The sequence below is a fragment of the Camellia sinensis genome, chromosome 4, assembly GCF_055761805.1.
Source record: "Camellia sinensis isolate YWXY chromosome 4, ASM5576180v1, whole genome shotgun sequence".
In the NCBI taxonomy this organism is placed as follows: Eukaryota; Viridiplantae; Streptophyta; class Magnoliopsida; order Ericales; family Theaceae; genus Camellia; species Camellia sinensis.
The window spans coordinates 222,602,556-222,624,417 of NC_138964.1; the positions used below are offsets into that span (position 1 = coordinate 222,602,556).

Genomic DNA, 21,862 nt, shown 5'->3' on the forward strand with positions numbered 1-21,862 from the left:
GAAGTGGTGTGCAATAGGCCAAGAACAAGCCCCTTTTGGACCCTCTAACCCACACAAATGTAGAGAGAGAGGGAGATATAGAGAGGGAGTGATATATATATCATATATATCTGATTTTTCTAACCCCCTAAAGGGGAGGAGAGGTTCTCTTTTTATAGAGAAACCAAAGGGGCAAAGCTTCTCTTAGAAGCTTTGACCAAAAGGGCCAAGCTTCTTGGAGAAGCTAGGCAAAAGGGTCAAGAGGTTCAAGCTTCTTGGAGAAGCAAAAAAAGGTCAAGCTTCTTGGAGAAGCTAGGCAAAAGGGTCAAAAGGTTCAAGCTTCTTGGAGAAGCTAAAAAGGTTCAAGCTTCCTCAAGAAGCTAAAAAAAGGTTCAAAAGGGTCAAGCTCCCTCAAGAAAAGGTCTCGGCCAGGAAAAGTGGCCGATTGATCAGAAACAGTGGCCGGCCGACCAAACACAATGCCGACCGACCATCAATAGTGCCGACCGGCCATCACCAATGGCCGGTGGCAAGGAAACAAGGCCGGTGGCCTCAAGCCATGGCCGGTGAGGTGTGGGGATGGCCTACAAGCTACTTTCCACCCTCAGAAGCAAAACAATAGGTGTTTGGTGCAAAACCAGACACAAAACAGTCGAGTCGAGAGATCCTGAGGTAGGGCGCGTAGCCGAGACCTCCGGGAACTCAAGACGAACACGAACAAGGATGATCACCGAGTGTTCAAACGATGACGTCCAAGTCTTAAGGACGGTCAAAAATGGGGTGTCTACAAAGACAAATCAAGTTCAGATCCAAGGTTGTGCATCTCAAGAGTTAATTCTATGTTGGTTGAGCAGTGGTCATTTGCAAAAACAGTTTTGAGGATTTTTAATGAGGCTGACTAATTTTCTCAAAAATTATTTTATTTTTCCAAAACTAGACCATTTCTTGGACCCAAAGAAGGGAAAATTTTCAGTGCTCACAACCTGACTTGCATGATTTCAAATCAAAAAGTCGAATAAGCCTGTTAATCAAACTCTCATGTTGGTCAAAATTGTTTTAGCAGAAAGCCAAAAACAAAAAAAATGGTTAAAGTGATGAACTAGGGGCACAGTTGAGTCAGGTTTTCTGTCTTTTTCCCAGAAAGGTCATTATCAGCGGACTCGCCAGAAAGGGCACAACTGAAGCTAACAGTAGAGGGCCGAAAGCTTTCTCATCCTCCAAACAGTGAGGTATCAAGCCAAGTGCGAAGCACGAATTGAAAATGAAGTTGGATATTCGGTTCCTTCATCTGGATGATCACGCTCAAATTAGCTTCTGACCCAGAATGGGGACGTAGAAAATACAATGTGTGAGACCAATCAATTGTATACCTGGCCGGTGGGACATGCTGTAATTCATCTTGGTCAAGCTAAGCCAAAGGCAACGTCAACCGATGTCAATTACAGATCTGCTGTACATCCAGTCACGTCACAACCTCTCTGTGGGAAAAGCTCACTAGTTGTGAGCGAAAGAAGGAGAATTTAGCAGAATACCAAGGGCAAGAGCCCATAACTTCCTGCTTATCCATCAACCACTCAGGGAAAGGATTAAAAATAAGAGAGATTAAAGAATAGAGAGATATGCGCTGAGAGAAAAAGTGAGAAAAAGGTTTTTCAGAGAAAAAGAGATTGAGTGCCAAAGTGCTGTGAGAATCACAAATAAGAAAGGGTAGGAAACAATACCTGGAGGAGTAGGCTCCCTATAAACCGAGAGGTCTCTCGTCATTGGAACATACCCGAGTGTTGTGTTTGTTGGTTTTGTTTGTTTCGATTCTTGTTTGAGTCGTTTTAAGTATCAATAGATGTGTTATTTTACTTTGCTTTCCTTTTGTTGAGTCATTTTGACTGTGGTCAGTCGTAGGCTCAATACCTGGTTAAGAACTCATTTATCAATTGCAAAAAAAAAAAAAAAAAAATCGTTTTGTGCTCAGAGTGCCATTCCATTCTCAACATATGTGCAAAACAGAATTCTTTATTTCATAAAGTGCAAGGTCCACCCCCGATCAAGAGAGAACAATCAAACCATGCCTTATCTGAAGCTATATAGGTTTCGGACTGCAAAGCAAAAGAAAAGAGGAAAAATTTGGAACATCTTAGTGTGTTTCAACTTCAGCAAATTCCAAGACTGCATTCCAGGTGCACCTTCTCAGGCCTCGCCATTTCTCTGGAGTATGAGTGTACCTTAACCCCGAGTTCAAGCCTACTTTAAGTCAGAATGGTGATCAAAACGGCATGCAGATTACCCTTCGCCAATATGAGCAGGATGTATCCTTTTTGAGTTGAGCATGTTGTAAAGTCCTCTGAGAGGTAAATCGGAGGCATCAAAATACATATTCAATTCTCTTCTATTGCATAGAATGTGCACTTTCATATACACTTATGTTGCATGCATGCCCTGCGTCATTCATGATTCATGCATAGAACATACTTTCATTATTGCATAGAATATGCTCGTTTCATGCATAGAACATGCTTTCAATATTGCATAGAATATGCTCGTTTCATGCATAAAACATGCTTTCAATATTGCATAGAATATGCTCGTCTCTTGCATAGAACATGCTTTCAATAGTGCATAAAATATGCTCATCTCTTGCGTAGAAACATGCTTTCAATTAGTATCATGCATCGGTTGTTTATCTTGCATGGAACATGCATTATCACTGTATTGATTTATAAGCCTTGTTCATTTGTTCATTCTGTGTATCTATCGCATAATAATTTCATTATGTGCATCTCTCACACAAATCTACACTCGTATTTTCTTGTGTATCGCACTTTTTTGTGCATCGCACTTTCTTGTGCATTTGAATACACTTGCGCTTTCTTGCGCATCGCACTTTCCTGTGCAATTTACACTCGCACCTTCTTGTGTATTTGAATACACTCGCGCTTTCTTGCGTATCGCACTTTCTTGTGCATTTCAACTCACTTGCGCTTTCTTGCACATCGCACTGTCTTGTGCATTTTAACTCACTCACGCTTTCTTGCGCATCGCACTATTTTGTGCACTTTGTATCACACTCGCACTGTTTGTGCATTTCATCGCACTATTTTGTGCACTTTCACATCGCACTATTTTGTGCACTTTCACATCGTACTATTTTGTGCATCTTACTTGCACTATGTTTGTGCATTTCATCAGACTATTTTGTGCATCTTACTTGCACTATGTTTGTGCATTTCACTTTATATCGTACTATCTTATGCACCTGCATAGCACTATCTTGTGCATTTCGAATTATATCGCACTGTCTTGTGCACTTGCATCGCACTATTTTGTGCATTTCACTTTACATCACACTATTTTGTGCATTTCAATTCACATTCGCACTGTCTTGTACATTACATCACACTATCTTGTGCATTGCATAGCACTGTCTTGTGCATTTCACATTGCGTCGCACTGTCTTGTGCATTCACATTTGTCTTGTGCATTCACTCTGCCTCGCACTGTCTTGTGCACTTGTATAGCACTGTTTTGTGCATTCACTCTGCATCGTACTGTATTGTGCACTCACTGGTCTAGGAGACCTTAAATCCTCTAAAGGTGCAATTTCTTTGGTATTTATCGTGCCCGAACGACTTCTAGTAGTCTGGTATAGCCACCTACCTGTGTTTGCGATGAGATCCTAGGAGATTAACCGAGATGGTAGAAATTAGAGTTCGAGTGGCCAAGGCCTAGAACACAAAGGTTCAGAATTTCTGAGACTAAAGTCTGGTTTAAATACCCAGAGGTGTATCCTCAGCTTGAAATCTGTATGGCAGCCCCAGAGGTTGAGGTAGCTTGTATGTGCCTCAATTTTGGATACTGACCCAATCTAGTCTGTCACCCTGTTGGAGAATAAGGAAAGTTGTGAACATAGCTAGGGAGAAAAGTAGTACCTATGGTTCAACCAAAAAAAAAAAAAAAAAAAAGCGGAAGATCTCCAACAGCATAAGGTGAGTCATCACCAATTACCTCTGTAAGGTACTTTCACTTCCTAGCTATTACATCGTATGTACTAGCTATTGCATCACATTTATCACTTCTATTGCATATAGAATTTATTGCATACATCTATTACATCATACCATTTTATTATCTGTATCCTTTCCATGTTAAGCTTGGCTTGGCATGTGCCCATACCTTTTCACGTTAAAACATTGCTCTACATGTGTATACGCCTATTCTGCAAGAATTGTGATCTAAGGGTTTTGATACATTTTCTATGTTAGACATGGTTTGGTTTGTGTCCATGCCTTTTCTAGGTAAAACGTGGTTTGGCTTACGCCTTATTCACTGTATCCATTGCATCGTGCTTTGTCTTGTTGCATTCAGTATTTAGGATCACGATCTTTCCGCAGCAAATCATTCCTCACTTATATCATCCCATCCAATTACTTGTATTCTTTCTGTGAAACACATAGTTCTGCATGTGCATACGCCTATTTCGCAGGAATTGTGGTTTGAGGGTTCCATTACCTTTTCTGTGTTAAATGTAGTTTGATGTTGCATCTCCATTCCTTTATGATATTTGTGTGGTTTAGCACTACTCGTGGTTTGATTATGTTATTGCATTGCATTGTATATCCTTTACATTGTTTTGTTATATTGTGTATCATTTTGCATTTTTCCCCTGAACTACGCTGGTTTGATTCCTTGCAACGGGATACGTAGGTAACCCTTGGGTTCAACTAACTGCATCTGCATTTTGTTTGTTTGTTTGCTTGTTTGCCCAAGACTTACGGCCTTGTCAAAATGAGTTGTCTCTGGCCTTTGACATTCACTCATGTCATTTCATAACTTCGAGCGTTGTCAAAGAGGGGCAACTGTAGACACCCCATTTTTGACCGCCCTTAAGACTTGGGGGCCTCAGGTTGATCATTTGATGCTGAAGGCAATGTTGTGCAAATTTTCGATTTCTTCGGCAAGAAGAGCTCCAAATCCCAACCTTACACCTCATTTTGGACCAAAACCTTTTGACCAAAATGATTTTTAGATCTTAAAACCCTCTCTTTCAAAATATTTTTGAAAAAAGTTTCTATGATGTTCCGAGACTCACGTTTCGTTAAATGTTGCGCTCTTCGATAAACCAAGCAAAGACAAAGTGGAAATAAATGAAAGAGAGGTGAAATCTTTGAAAAATCTTTCAAAACACCTTATTTAGGGTTTTGGAGTTGAAGAAAATAGGGGAGAATGGAAGAAAACTAGTTGAGGAAAAGGTAAGCATCCATCCAGTTAGGACCAAAACTGAGAAACCTTCACTAAAATAGGCATATCTTTTTGCACACATATAATTTTGATGTGAGGCTACCACCATTGGAAATAAGACTTCTGGGGCTTCAATTTAGATTTAAGAATGACCTACAAAGGAGTCCAGAGGAAGGAGATATGCCTATTTGAAGTTGGACCTGAATAGCCGATTTTTCTGACCGACCACTTGTGGAGTTTGTTGGCCATGGATGGGCTTTGACAGCCATGTGTCGGCCATGAATGGTTTTTGTCCGCCATGTGTCATCCAAGGGTGCCTTTTGTCGGCCACTGGTGTCAAAAGGCAGTTTTTGTGCAGATATTTTTCCTTCAACTGTTTTCACAATGTTCCAGCTGTCCATTTTGAGATATTTTCGACCAAGGCTCATATATTTTTATATATAGAGGACCTTCTCTATTATTTTCAAGGTTAGAAAAATTTGGGGAGTCTCTCTCTCTCTCTCTATAATTTTCTCTCTCTAGAATTTTCTCTCTCTTTTGAACTTTTGTGCATACAAGTGTTGATACACTTCAAGTTTGCCTATCAATCCTTAATCAAATTTGCTTATCTTTGGGCTGAGGTTACTTGGGACTCTTTTTGAGCTCTACAAGGTGGTCTTGGCTTGCTTTGTTGCCTAAATTGTGCTTTGCCTTCAAGAGGTATAACTCTTGCTTAGATAGCTTGTTTTACTTACTTGTTTCACCATCTTTTTCTATTGTTTTTGAACTATTTTTGGCCTAACTTTGAACTGTAAAAAGCTCTATTTTTATGACCTAAAAATGGTGGTTTGAGGCCATTTTCAGTTAAGGGGTTGTTCACCCTTCTTGTCTCTTTGCTTGTATAGCTTTTGAGCCTTTGTTTATCATCTTTCAAACCAACTTTTTTGGGCCTTCTAACCACTAAATTTCAGAGATTTTTCAGTGGCAAAAAATTTATTTTGAGGTCCAAATTTGGAGGGGTTAGTCACCCCTGATTGTGTCTTGTTTACATGCTTAATTAGCTTCACATGTTAGCATGCTTTTCTAGCTTAACTTAGCTCAAGTCCAGCATATCTTAGCTTCTGAAATAACCTGTTTTAGCTCTGTTTTGGGCTAGTTAGTTTGTTTGAGTCTTGTTTTGCATAGTTGTAGTATAACCCCATATATTAGCTTATTGTTTTAGCTACCTTTGTCTTCATTCCACCATGTTTTCTAACTGATTTTGGGCTATAAAAACTCACTGTTTTTGGGCTGAAGCCTGGGTCCTAAGGCTATTAAAGGTTGAGGGGTTGATAGCCCTTCTTTGTACTTTGTTGTGGAGGCCTTTGCCCTTATGTTTCCCACCCTTGTATCATCTTTTTCAAAGCTTTTAAACACTGAACTTTAGAGTTATTTCAGTGGCTAAAATCATGTTTTTGAGTCTAAAAACGGAGGGGGTAGCCTCTCCTCCTTCTGTTTTGTTTACTAGCTTAACATGCTCTTTGTCTAAGCTTATTTTTTTAGCTTTTGTTAGCATAATTCTAGCATGTTTTTGACCATAATTAGGGTTGTTTTGCCTCTGTTTTTGGTCATTTGTTTCATTTGAGCCTTGCATGGCATAGTTGTAATGTTAATTCCTTCACTAGTTTAGTGTTTTAAGGCTTTAACTAGCATTGGTGTGAGTTAGTTGCATGTTTTTAGTGCTTTTATCACTCAATTTCAGCACATACAATCTCTGCAACCTCCCTCATTTCTTCACTTTTTCATTTGCTTTGAGGGTTGTTTCAACTTTAGGGTTGTTTAAGCTTGAGGTCAAGACTTATGCTTAATGGTTTAATCTTCCTTTGCGAGTTCATTATCAACGGCATGAAGCTTCCCTCATGCCTTGAACTACCCCTTGGTTGACACGTCTTTCACTTTAGAAGACACTCACCAATGGACTGATTGACTAATGAATGGTTTGGTAATTAAAATGAGTAAACAAAATTGGCAAGTAAAAGTGTGCAAGATAAGCATTCTTTGTGTTGTATTGCATGTGTTCAAATCGGACGTTAATTTGAACACAAGGAAAATGGGACATTTCATACTCAAAGTGATGAAATGTGTCATTTTCCTAGGTCACCATTACCCTTGATCATGCATGATAGGGTGGTGGTCATTTTGGTCTTGTTTGTGCATTTATTGAACTTGTAGAAACTTGGTCCCTTAGCCATCATGCATGGAAATTGCTTGATTGATGGTTTGAGGGCCAAGAGTTTCTCTCCTTTGAGTTTGTGTGATGATAAGGAGGGTAAATAATACAGACAACCTGTGAGAATACATTGTTTTGCTCTGTTTTGCTCTCTATTGCGGCAAGGAAGTGTGAACCAACAGTGGCCGACCGACCTCTTGTCTCTCTTGTCAGCCATCAATGATTTTTTCCAGTGTGTTCCTGAGGTAGAGCAGAAGTGTTCTGGAAGTTGGCAGAATTTTTAGTGCTCAAATGTGCAAACAGAGGCTTACAACAGCAAAGTAGTGGCTTTTTCAGGTGAAAAGCATGCATGCATTCCTCGCTTCCCAGGATTAGCTAGTTAGTTTAATTAGTATTAGATCAAACATGCGTTGTAATTAATTAGTTGTAGCTAATTAAGTATTGAATAATTAGTTAATTTAACTAGTTATTCAATTTCGGTTTGTAATAATTAGTTAACTAGAATAGTTAATTAGTTTCGGTTTGTAATAATTAGTTAGCTTAATTATCATAGCTAGTTAGTTAGCTTATTCATTCGGACCCTCCTTCGCGAGGGTGTAATGTTGTAATAAGTGTGCGTGCGTGTGTGTATGTCTTCCAACCTCACGTCTTTCTCAATTTTATTTAATCACTTTCGATGGTTAGATTAGGGTCATGTTTTAATTAGCATATCGCATGCTTGTATCCATTAATCTTGTCTTGCATGCACCGAGGCTCGGGGCATCATTCAAACTGCATTGTAATTTCAAATACTTCTTTGAATATGTGTTTAACCGCATGTTATCAAATTAGTTCATATGTCATATTAGTAGCCGAGCCTATTAATTGCATTTTTTGCATACGTTGCATTAGGCATTTTGTATAGTTAGGATCATGCATATTTCTAACTAGTTTTTGTTTTGGCTTGCAGTACTCGGTGAGTCTTTATGTTTTAGCATACTTACATGAGTGTCATTTCCCTGTTGTCAGGTTTAGCATGCTTGCCATGAGGCTATGTACTTAGATGATTAACTGCATGAATGCTTGTGGATGAAGACTTGTTGTTTGAATTAAAACAATTCAACAAATGCGTGTTTTAAGCCTACTTTGTTGAGTGGCAAATCATATTTTAAGCCCATTATGTTTGGTGGCAAATCTGCATCTTTAAGCCCACTTGAGGTGGCAAATTTAAACCATTTTCGCAAACAATCATGAGTTGAATTGTTCAAAATTGAGCAAACTAGTCTATACTTGCTTGTGCGCGTCACATAACAAAGCTAGTTTAATAACCAGAATAAGAACGCATAATGTTCATAAAATTTCATATCATGATTAGTAAAGGCCGATCTTTGATCAGGCAAGCCGGGATACTCATTTCAGGACCTTCCCTTATCATACCTAAGTTCCCGAACCGAGGTAATTTTGGTGATGACGGACACGTGACCTTCGGCACGTGTCAGGGTTTCCTAAATTTTTCCAAAATAAAATATTTAGGTGGGGACTCTGTAATTTGGCAAAGCAGTCTAATTTTGACATTATTTGATTTAAAATTGATTTTTCAAAAAGATTTACCGATTTTGGACTCTTTGGTCATGTTTGATTTACAAGATTAATAGTGAAGTATTAATAATCCTATTAAATTAGTGTGGTATTCATTATCCAATTGGATTAATATCCATGGGATTAATAATCCCACCCCTACCCCATTACTAATAATCCTACAAATTTGTTGGATTAATTATCCATTGGATTAATAATCGTAAACCAAAATGTTAAAACAAACATAGGATAATTGGGCCCACGTATTAATAATCCCAATCCCATACTCTAATCTACCCAATCAAACATATCATTTGGTATTTATCAGTTTTACATTGCACTTGTGATATTAGATTCAGAACCGAGGGAGTCCGAACTGTGAGGTCTTTCTTTTCAAACCTTTCCGAAAGGCGGGAGTGCGGAAAAAAAGCAAGTCCACAAAAGGTTATTTTGATTTTACTATAATATTTTATTACACATCTTGTCGTAAAAAGTCAAAAGTTATCCTAAGGCTTCATTTGGGAAGCCAAACCTTGGGCTTTTTTTGGCTAAAATAACCACAAAAAACAAAATAAGATTTTTAGTCACAAAAAACAAAACATCACATTCAATCCATAATCATTACATTTTTTTTCTCACAAAAAAATCAAAAAAACCAAAAGTCCTTCTCAAACGAGATTTTTTAATCCCAGTCTAAAATAATAATAAAAAAATTAAAAAGCCAACCCACTTTCCAAACTAATCCTAAATATATATATTATTTTTTTTCACTTTTTTAAGTCAAAAAATCAAAAAATATGCTTATTTAACACATCCGTGACAACCACTAAGAATTGACTTAAGAGTTGAATCAGTGGAAGAAGTAATGCCTAAATATTAGTGATACGACTTTTCCTTTTCCCCTAGTTGTTATTGTAATTCAACATTCCATTTCTCTCCTATTAATTGTTTAAAAAACAAAAATAGTAGTGGCATTCGGATCTGTAGACAACATTTGATAACAGAATTAAGATTCAAGTAAACACACGAGTAGAGCAGAAAACATCAAAGAAAACCCCAAAGTGAGATGAAAAAACCATCTTTTACATGAATTCACACAACAAACATTATCCATATATATCAAACACATTGTATCCACTACAATATGCTGCCGATGATATGTAACAGCTATTGAGCAAAATAATTACAAACCACAATACAAGTTATACAACAAACAATTCATAAAGCTTTTCTAGTTCATCAATTTTGGTTACACTGACTCTCTACTTTATGAATTTGGGTTTTTATTCAGACACTTCAAATTTTTTTTTTCTTTGGTACATAAGAGGATCAAGAGTTGTGCCCTCAAGCTACCATGACAGAACAATTAAGAATGAACTGACTAAGCCTATTCCTGTCACTGTTAACCAGCCTCCATCGCAATTCATAGGCATCAGGATCAGGGCAGCAAGTGTAAACAGCCACACAATTGCCTGAGGAGGCACCAATTACAAGCAACTCATCACCCAAAGACTTGAATGCAACACCCCAACCTCTACTTGAATCCGCCCTCACCGGTGCCAACCCCAACTGCCTCCAGGTATTGCTGCTCTTCACATACACTTTGAGTTTGTTGGAAGAAGCTTCAAGCGCATAAAGCTCGTTATTGACCACAGCAACAAGAGGCGGAGAGTGACAACTCAAAACCGGATCATCCTTTAACATGTCCGGTATCAATTCCCATCTATTTGTACCCTCATCAAGAAATTCCCCACACGTGAGTTCACCGTCTTCATTTTGGCCTCCGATGACATAGAACTTATTGTCCATGTAACACCCCGAGCAAAGCTTTCGCTTCATTTTCATCCTGGGAAGGGATTCCCAAATTTTTCTCTCTGGATCATATTTCTCAGCAGTATCAAAGACCACACAATCTAGACTATTGGAATCTTTTCCAACCCCACCAGCTACAAAAGCGAATGTACCACACGTGGCAGATGCGAACAAACACCTTGGGGTGATCATAGAAGGACCCTTGAACCATTTGTTCATTGCCAATTCGTATCTCCAAATGACAGGTCCTTCGTACTCATTGCCTGAAACAAGCAGATGGGTACCTGCACAAAATGATTCTTTATCACCGGATGCAAAACAGATGTCAGTTTGCAAATTTGGGAGCTTTTGCTGAGACTTGAATTCGCGATCAAATGCCCACCAGCTACTTTCCCCAATACCGGACATGAAAACAGACGATTCCTTGATTCCATTCTTTCGCCTGATATGAAATAGATCTCCACTCTTCATCAGAGTTAAGTACCTCTTGTTCACAAAGCATAGCTTCCAATACTCTGATCTGGGGACCCTAGCCAATATCAGACCCTCTAGTTCATAATCAAGTGAGGGAATGTAACAGTAATCTGCATCCTGAGGTTCTACACCAGATGAAACATCATCACTGGTGGAAAGTCCGAGCCACTTCTGGCTTAATCCGCTACTTGTCTCGCAGATTCTCATCTTTTCTGGTTGAGGACTACCGGGACTGACCCAATTTCCATTACTATAGTTCCTATTAAGCCCACCATTGTTACTCGTAGAATAGCAACATTCATTGAAACCCTTGCTTCGTTCCTCTTTTTCTCTCTCTTTTCCCGTGAACATTGATCAAACACCTTCAAATTCTTCAAATCCTCTGCATACTCACAAAATAACCCACAAAAAGCACCACTTACAATCCAATAAACAGCATACAATAATTACCAAATATGCAAGAAAATTAGAAACCTTGAATAAGAAAGTATAGCAAAACACACCACCAAAATGAAAAAAGGTTAATTGAGAAATCATAGAAAGAAAAATTGCTTAGTCAGATGAGAAATTGACCCCAAAAAAAACTTCTCTTCTTCTCCTCTTTTGTTTTGTTTTTGTTTTTGTTTTCCTTGCACAGGTTTGACATACATATATAGACCTTCAAAAGATGACAGATTGCTGGTAAATAACAGCTTTTTATGTCCTGAGCTAGTCAACATTCAAGAGATGAGAGTGAATATACTTGCAATGATAGGAAGATAAGAATCAAAGACCAGGAGATAATTTATATGAAATAGGTTGATTAAAAAAAATTAGGAAACCCAGATAACCAACCGACGCCAAAATACCATATTTTTTTAATGTCTTTAGACCATCAATATAAAAGATGAGTGGATTTGCAAACAAACCTTAGACAGAAAACAAGAACCCAGAAGAAAGAAATTGAAACCTGAGGCCCCCCCAAAATACAACTTTTTTATGTCATGGCTTGATCAAGATTCAACAGATAAAGAATGAAGACATATATGTATTTAGACAAAAGGGGCATACCAGAGAAGTCAAGAATAAGGGTTGTAGAAGCAACAACGAAACCGAAATAAAAATGAGTTGAGAGACAAGTGTCTAGGGTTTTGAAGGGTTAGTTAGGGTAGAGAGAGAGAGAGAGAGTATACTGCATTCAAAGGGTTCTTTGCAGCCCCCCATTTGCTGGGGATTTATGCATAAATTAGTGGGCAAATAGCGATTAAAATATGCCGAGATTATAAAACACAACAATGCCAACAGCAACAGCATGTCGATTTCCGGAAATGGAGGTTAGAGAGAGAGTGAAGAGAGAGAATAATGTGTATATATAATGGGGTGTTTTAGGTAACTTTTTAAATTTTTTAAGATCTTTTTTTGAAAAATATATACAAAATATAAGAGATGATATAATTCAAAATGAGTTAAAAGTTGATTTTAACTCATTTAAAAAAAAAAAACCATTCTGTATATACATGCACAGAGAGGCTGGAAGACTGACTCTGTTTCCTTCCGCATGCAATGCACTCATGAAGGGGTGGAGGATAAGATGGGAAGAACGTGGAAAGTTTTTTATTTTTTATTTTTTTTTCCAGCATAAAAAATAAGAAAAAATATATTTAAATGAAAACAAGTCAAAATAATTGTATTTTGTGTAACTAAGTTTATGTTAAAACCTTTAAAATATGAGATTGAATTGGGCGAGTTGAATGGACAATCAGCCCATGACCACCCTACATTTCCTGTCTATTTTTCGTTGAATGGGGCGAAAAGTTTCGATTTCAACAACAATTTTTTTTTTTTTTTTTGATTATGAATATAATGTTCATGAGAAAGTGCCTCGAATTCTTTTCCACCTTCCGGAGAAAGTTTTCACTTGGTATACAAGTAAAAAAATTGCATTAGAAAGTAGAGCACTCACTCCTTAAATAGAAAATGGTCCGGTCTGGGTGACTCCAGCGCCTCAGTGGGCACTGATTGGTCAATTTTTTTATTTTTTATTTTTTTGATTCAATGACCAATTCTCACGCGTGTGTAGAGGTGGTGGCGGTGGAATTTTATTGGGGTCTCAATCAAAATCAAAACTATTTTGTTTGATAATTTTTAATTTTAGTTAAAAGTAAAAAAATTATTATAAGTTATCATATCATTCTTTCTATTTTTTTATACAAATTTTTGTAAAAAATCAAAAATTACTAAAATAACTTGTTTCAAACCCTAATTAAATTGACCCTTTTGCTAAGTATTTTATCATCTATACTATATATTAAGCAAAAAGAGGTTTTTAACCCCAAGCCTTGTGGGAGTTCCAATCTCCCAATCTAAATTTTCCGATTTTTTGATTTAAAAAAAAAAATCTTAGAATTTATTAATTTATTCCAACTCCCGAGTCTTACCCTCATAATCTATCTATATCTATACTATATATTAAGTAAAAGGGGGTTTTTAATCCTAAGCCTTGTGGGGGCTCCAATCTCCCAATCTAAATTTCCTGATTTTTTGATTTAAAAAAAAAAACCTTAGCATTTATTAACTTCTCCTAACCCCAAGTCTTACTCTCATAATAACACTTTAATGCATTAAGAACAAGCATAAAAAAAATTCTTTGAAATCCAACACATATGAATTTCTTGAAAAGTCTCAACACATATGATTATTATCCCTCATAATAACACTTTAATGTATTAAGAACAAGCATAAATAAAATTTCTTGAAAAGTCCAACACATATGATTATTATCAAAATATTAAACTTTAATATAATATAATAAAAAAAAGACATTTAATTTCTTGAAAAGTCTAACGCATATGATTATTATCAAAATATTAAACTTTAATATAATATAAAAAAAGAAAAAAAGAAGGCATTTAAAATAAAAAAAGAAAAAAGAAAAAAAAAAGAAGACATTTAAAAATCACAATTCACATATATAGATAATTGTAAACACAATCCGTGCATAATACGGGTGTTATGCTATCTATCTATATCTATCTATACTATATATTAAGCAAAATGGGGTTTTTAACCCCAAGGCTTGTGGGAGCTCCAATCTCCTAATCCTAATTTTCTAATTTTTTGATTTAAAAAAAAAAAAAAACCTCAGCATTTATTGACTTCTCCCAACCCACAATCTCTTTTCACTTCTCTCATAATTATTGCAACACCATTTTCAATTTCTCCCAATGCACTATAGTTACACACAAAAATAAAAATAAAAATATAAGAATTTAGCTATAGATCTCAAAAAGATATAACATCTAAATTTGAATTATGATTTAATAATATAATTATGTATTTTTTTATGTATATCTATCAAAATTTTAAATCACTTAATGAGACAAATTAATCAAATTTCCAAAATTATTGATTTTTAATTTACAAAATAGATTAAAAAAAACTATTGACTGATTTATTTATTTAATAACAAAAATATTTCATAATCTCTCCCTCCTAATCTCTCTCACAAATTTTCAAAAAAAAATATTAAAACTTGCAATCATTTTCTCTTCTCCAAAAAATCAGATAATATTTTTTATTAAAGTTGTAGATATCTACTTATATTTTATATATTATATTATAACATAACAAAAAAAAACAATAAAACTAAAAAAAAAATCTTTAAAGTTTATCTAAATAAACTTTAAATCAATAAAACTCACATGTCTATCACATATCTAACTCACATCATAACTTATCTAAATAATAATAATTTAAAACAAATGGAAACCAGAGATAAATTAAATTAAAAAAAAAAGATACCCACAACTCCATCTTAAATAAATTGAAAAAAAAATACCCGAATAATCTCTCCCTCCTAATCTCTCTCACAAATTTTCAAAAAAAAATATTAAAACTTGCATTCATTTTCTCTTCTCCAAAAAATCAGATAATATTTTTTATTAAAGTTGTAGATATCTACCTATATTTTATATATCTATACTATCACATAACAAAAAAAAACTATAAAACTAAAAAAAAAAAATCTTTAAAGTTTATCTAAATAAACTTTAAATCAATAAAGCTCACATGTCTATCACATATTTAACTCACATCATAACTTATCTAAATAATAATAATTAAAAACAAATGGAAACCACAGATAAATTAAATTAAAAAAAAAGATACTCACAACTCCATCTTAAATAAATTGAAAAAAAAATACCCGAATAGAAACCACACAAAAATAAAAATAAAAATAAAAAGATATATCTATCTATCTATCTATATATCTATACTATATATTAAGCAAAAGGGAGTTTTTAACCCCAAGCCTTGTGGGGGCTCCAATCTCCCAATCTAAATTTCCTGATTTTTTGATTTTTTTTAAAAAAGTCTTAGCATTTATTAACTTCTCCCAACCCCCAAGTCTTACCCTCATAATAATACTTTAATGCATTAAGAACAAGAATAAAAAAAAATTCTTTGAAATCCAACACATATGAATTCCTTGAAACGTCCCAACACATATGATTATTATCCCTCATAATAACACTTTAATACATTAAGAACAAGCATAAATTTTTTTTTTTTGAAAAGTCCAACACATATGATTATTGTCAAAATATTAAACTTTAACATAATATAATAAAAAAAAAGATATTTAATTTCTTGAAAAGTCTAACACATATGATTATTATCAAAATATTAAACTTTAATATAATATAAAAAAGAAAAAAAAAGGCATTTAAAAAAAAAAACTCAGCATTTATTGATTTGGTCAAAATCTTCTGATCAGTATTTATTAACTTTTTTCAATCCATATGTCTTTCCACATGTCTGCATTTATTGATTTGGTCAAAATCTCCTAATCAGCATTTAAAATCCCCTCATATAAATAATTATAGATACAACTCATGCATAGTTATTGTAGTACCCTTTTTAACTTCTCTCATATACTATGGTTAGTGATAAAATTGTTAAATTATTTTTATAAAAATCTTAAAACACGTAATTTATATATTAAAAAAATCTAAAACAAAAATAAATATCTATAATTATCCCGTGCATAGCACGGGTAATAGGCTAGTTATATATTAAGTAAAAGGGAGTTTTTAACCCCAAGTCTTGTGGGAGCTCCAATCTCCCAATCTAAATTTCCTGATTTTTTGATTTAAAAAAAATAAAAACCTTAGCATTTATTAACTTCTCCTAACCCCCAAGTCTTACCATCATAATAACACTTTAATGCATTAAGAACAAGTATAAAAAAAAAATTGAAATCCAACACATATGAATTTTTTGAAAAGCCCTAATATATATGATTATTATCCCTCATAATAACACTTTAATGCATTAAAAATAAGCATAAAAAATTTCTTGAAAAGTCCAACACATATAATTATTATCAAAATATTAAACTTTAATATAATATAATAATAATAAAAAGACATTTAATTCATTGAAAAGCTTAACACATATGATTATTATCAAAATATTAAACTTTAATTTAATATAAAAAAAAGAAAAAAAAAAAGAAGACATTTAAAAAAAAAAAAAAAAGACGTCTAAAAATCGCAATTCACATATATAGATAATTGTAAACACAATCCATGCATGCATGGGTGATATGCTATCTATACTATATATTAAGCAAAAGGGGGTTTTTAACACACAAGTCTTGTGGAAGTTCTAATATCCCAATCCTAATTTTCTAATTTTTTGATTTAAAAAAAAAAACTCAGCATTTATTAATTTCTCTCAATCCCCATGCCTTTTGGGAGATTTGGTCAAAACTCCCTCATAATTATTTAATCGTTTTATTTACTATTTTAATGGTTATTCTTTACAATTATTTTTTTATTATGAAAAAAATATGATTGTAATTAGATAGCATAAAAATATTTGTGATTTGTATGATTGAAGTTATCTCATTTTTTGATGTATTTGGTCTAGCCAAAAAAAAAAAAAATTATAATTTGTATTTGGTTTAGCAATTTCTTCTTTTGTGTACTATTTTAATGGTTCTTTTAATAGTTCTTTTGATTGAAGTTATCTCCTTTTGTGATTTGTAAACAAAAAAAATTATAATTTGATTTTTTAATATGATTGAAGTTAGATAAATATAAATACTCACAAAAAGAAAAATGTGATTGTAATTAGTCCAACAGTTTTTTTTTTTTTGTGATTGTAGTTAGTTCAATGATTCTTTTTTTTAATGAGATTGTATTGTAATTAGTTTAATGGTTCTTTTTTTTTTCATTTGCCTTTTTTTTATTATAAGAAAAATGTGATGTGATTGTAGTTTGTTCAATAGTTCTATTTTTTAATGTGATTGTATTATAGTTAGTTTAATGATTTTTTTTCATTTACTTTTTTTTATTATGAGAAAAATGTGATGTGATTGTAATTTGTTCAATGGTTTTTTTTAATATGATTTAATTGTTTTATTTACTGTTTTAATGGTTCTTCTTTACAATTATTTTTTTTTATTATGAAAAAAATATGATTGTAGTTAGATAGCATAAAAATATTTGTGATTTGTATGATTGAAGTTATCTCATTTTTTGATTTGTTTTTGGTCTAGCTAAAAAAAATTATAATTTGATTTTTTAAGATGATTGAAGTTAGATAAATATAAACACTCACAAAGAGAAAAATGTGAAACGGTTCTTTTTTTAATGTGATTATAGTTAGTTCAATGGTTCTTTTTTTTTTTAATGTGATTGTATTGTAATTAGTTTAATAGTTCTTTTTTTTTCATTTATTTATTTTATTATGGGAAAAATGTGATAAGATTGTAGTTTGTTCAATGATTTTTTTTTTTAATGTGATTGTATTGTAGTTAGTTCAATGATTCTTTTTTTTCATTTATTTTTTTTATTATGAGAAAAATGTGATGTGATTGTAGTTTGTTCAATAATTTTTTTTAACGTGATTTAATCATTTTATTTACTGTTTTAATGGTTCTTCTTTATAATTATTTTTTTATTATGAAAAAAATATGATTGTAGTTAGATAGCATAAAAATATTTGTAATTTGTATGATTGAAGTTATCTCATTTTTTTTTATTTGTATTTGGTCTAACAAAAAAAAAATTATAATTTGATTTTTTAATATGATTGAAGTTAGATAAATATAAACACTCACAAAGAGAAAAATGTGATCGTAATTAGTTTAACAGTTATTTTTTTTTTAAAATATAGATTGGTCAGAAGAATGTCTATACATTTCAGAAGGTTAAAAAAAAAAATGTAAGTATAACATTTTTACTTTGTAACATTATAAATACATAATATATGTATTGTTCATTAATTATAATACTAAGCCTTTGTTTGACAATGATTTTTTTAGTTGGCTTTTTGGCCTTCTTGACTTTTTTAGCCTGAGACTTTTTTGTTCGTTTGGTATTCTTGATTGACTTTTTTGGCTTTTTAGATTTGGAATAGTGGATTTTTTTTTGTCTTTTTTGTGATTTTTGACTTTCTGTGATTTTTTGAATTTTTTTTGTCTTTTTGTAATTATTTAGCTAAATATGATAACCAAACACCACCTAACTATCACGTTGACAATGCAGGAATGCTGATGGAATACTCACAACAATTTAGATTTTAGTTATTTTTTTGTTTTACTTATGCAGTGAATTTCGAATAAATGTAATAAATTCTTATTTTTATTACTTTAATTATGCAATGTCAACATTTTCTTTTAAAATTACATATATTTTATGCTAACAATTTATAAATATGTTTGACATAATATAAATAGTTTTTTTTTTTAAATTTAATCTCGTGCATAGCACGGGTGATATGCTAGTGATTATTATCAAAATATTAAACTTTAATATAATATAAAAAGGAAAAAAAAAAAGACATTTAAGAAAAAAGAAAAAAAAAGACAAAGTGGTGAAACACAACCCGTGCATAGCATGGGTGATGTGCTAGTAACACTTTAATGTATTAAGAAAAACCATAAAAAAAATTCTTTGAAACCCAATACATATGAATTTCTTGAAAAGTCTCAACACATATGATTATTATCCCTCATAATAACACTTTAATGCATTAAGAACAAGCATAAAAAAAAATTCTTGAAAATTCCAACACATATGATTATTATCAAAATATTAAACTTTAATATAATATGATAAAAAAAAGACATTTAATTCCTTGAATAGTCCAACACATATGATTATTATCAAAATATTAAATTTTAATATAATATAAAAAAGGAAAAAAAGAAGACATTTAAAAAAATATATTTAAAAATCACAATTCACATATATAGATAAATCTTAGCATTTATTAACTTCTCCCAACTCTCAAGTCTTACCTCATTATAACACTTTAATGCATTAAGAAAAAAAAAATATTTGAAATCCAATACATATGAATTCTATGAAAAGTCCTAACACATATGATTATTATCCCTCATAATAACACTTTAATGCATTAAGAACAAACATAAAAAAAAATTCTTGAAAAGTCCAACACATATGATTATTATCAAAATATTAAACTTTAATATAATATAATAAAAAAAAGACATTTAATGAACATTTAAAAAAATATATATATATTTAAAAATCACGATTCACATATATAGATAATTATAAACACAATCCGTACATAATACGGGTGATATGCTAGTTTACTTAAAAGCAAATTTATGTTTATGTAGCTTCTTACTTTGTAAAGAAAAAAATTCAAATTAGTTTAGAGCAATGAAAGCTAGGAAAACAAATGACAGTGATATTTGGGTTATATGTGGAAAATGGATAGCTCACAAAGTGGGATCTGATCGAAATAGATGAAGAAGTGAATAAGATGGATGATTGGCCCAATATCATACATTAATAGAACTCGTTATGGGGTCATCGCACCTGTCATATTCCCATAGTATTAATCTAGACTAATATCATAGAATTAATTAACATCCACTAGGATTAATTTAATCACAACCAATCACAAAGAAAATGACACGCTGTAATCCTAGAAAAGTAGTTCATTGGATAACTTTTTATATTTTAGTTTTCCTTAGCCCCCATAAACATTATTTATTTAAAGCTTATGTGTTATCTCTCCAATTAATGTGGTGGATTTGCCTTTAATCTTTGGACTAACACAAGTTTCGGAAAATTATTTAATAATTTCAGAATATCATCATAACTAATCATCATTCAATATGCTTCCTCATTTTTTTTAATCATCTAACACAATATCTCACTTATCCACCTTCTCCATTAATTATAATATTATGAAATATTACGTGTTCATATTTTGAAATTAGTGAATAATAATTACCCCCACAAGTTTCACCATCATAATCATGTAAACTAAATGTTTGTATTAGACATTTTTATCCTATTAAACAATAGGTGGATAAATCGTATTCATCAATTTTAATTTTAAGCCATAGATACAAAGAAAAGTATATTTATATAATTCTAATTACCTCAATATATATACCACTAGCCCACTAGTTCTTTAATTTTATTAGTTGTTTTTACAATTTTTAGCACTAGATCCTTATTGGGCATGGAGAGGGTTAATTAAAGTAATCCGAAATAAGGGCCTTGTTCACCTAAAACTGTCATTTTCTATGGTGTCCACTTGTCATGGAAAGTCTCAATAACTTGATATAAGAAAAGGCAGTGACCATGCTTTTGATTCTTTACACGTATTCATAGGGGACTGCAAGACTTCTTCATGAAATATGCCTTTCATTGATGGTTTAATTGTTTAATTGACAAATTGATTGATATTGTTAAATAATTGAATAGATTAGCATCCAATTAATCACTTGACTAATTTTCAAAGAGTTATGTTAGGAATTCTAAATAAATTATCAAATTTTTTATCAAACCTCTCATATAAGTGTAAGACTCACACATATGTGAGAGGTTTGGTAGAAAATTTAGTAATTTATTTGGGGTTCATAACATTTTATATTTTGAAAATATTAGCCTATTTTGAAAAGTGGATTAAAAGTCACTTCCAAACTTTTAATCCATTTTCTCTCTCACAAAAAAAAATTAAAAAGTCAAAAAAAAATTAAAAAAATTAACTTTTAACTATCTTTTCAAAACACTTCATTAATTTTGGAGGATCAAACTGACTATTCATTCCCCTTCTCAAACTTGTTAGATTTTATTTTACAATTTCATTTTGACCTCTCAATGAAATGTATAGTTTTTGACTAATTGGACTAATTCTAATTAATTATCTTGTGTGAAAAATTAGAATCCATCAATTATCAAAAAGGTAAAGAAATACTCAATTTTTTTATGCTACTTTTTCTTTTTCTTTTTTAATTTTAGTATTTTTGGGATCATGGGTTTTTTTAGATAAATCAAGGATGTTGATTTTGGTAAGAGTAATAATTTACAAAAATTATATACAAAATAATGTGACATAAATTTAGATCTATCACTTTAAAAATAAAAACCCTATTATTACTTATGTGCTTTGTTTAGTTGAGATCTCAGAGCATGTTTTCTGTAATTTATTTGAAAAATAAGAAATTTGTTTGACAAAAATAATATAGAAAAATATTTTTTAATTTTCAAAGCTATTTCTACTCCAAAAAAAAAAAATCATATGAAAATTGATTTTTTTTTTTCTTTTCTTTCACCACCCAATAAAATTTTGAAAAATTTCAAA

The 21,862-nt window shown here is 32.2% G+C and overlaps 1 protein-coding gene across 2 annotated transcripts; it reads right to left on the bottom strand.

Annotated features, from left to right (window-relative positions):
- Window positions 1-10,018: 10,018 nt before the first annotated feature.
- LOC114307659 (F-box/kelch-repeat protein At3g27150) lies at window positions 10,019-12,562 on the bottom strand. Of its 2 annotated transcripts, none has more exons than XM_028253053.2 (2): window positions 12,293-12,562; window positions 10,019-11,624 (listed from the first exon to the last, which is right to left on the bottom strand). In XM_028253053.2, the coding sequence occupies exon 2, from the start codon at window positions 11,591-11,593 to the stop codon at window positions 10,301-10,303; it is 1,293 nt and encodes a 430-aa protein (XP_028108854.2). In that variant the 5' UTR covers window positions 11,594-11,624; window positions 12,293-12,562; the 3' UTR covers window positions 10,019-10,300. The 2 variants fall into 2 exon arrangements, with proteins under 2 accessions (XP_028108854.2, XP_028108856.2); XM_028253055.2 differs by having other exon boundaries at window positions 12,151-12,562.
- Window positions 12,563-21,862: the final 9,300 nt, after the last annotated feature.

What these genes read in the sequence shown, in the direction of transcription:
- LOC114307659 (XM_028253053.2), bottom strand. Translation starts at nt 11,593, where the DNA reads ATGTTCACGGGAAAAGAGAGAGAAAAAGAGGAACGAAGCAAGGGTTTC.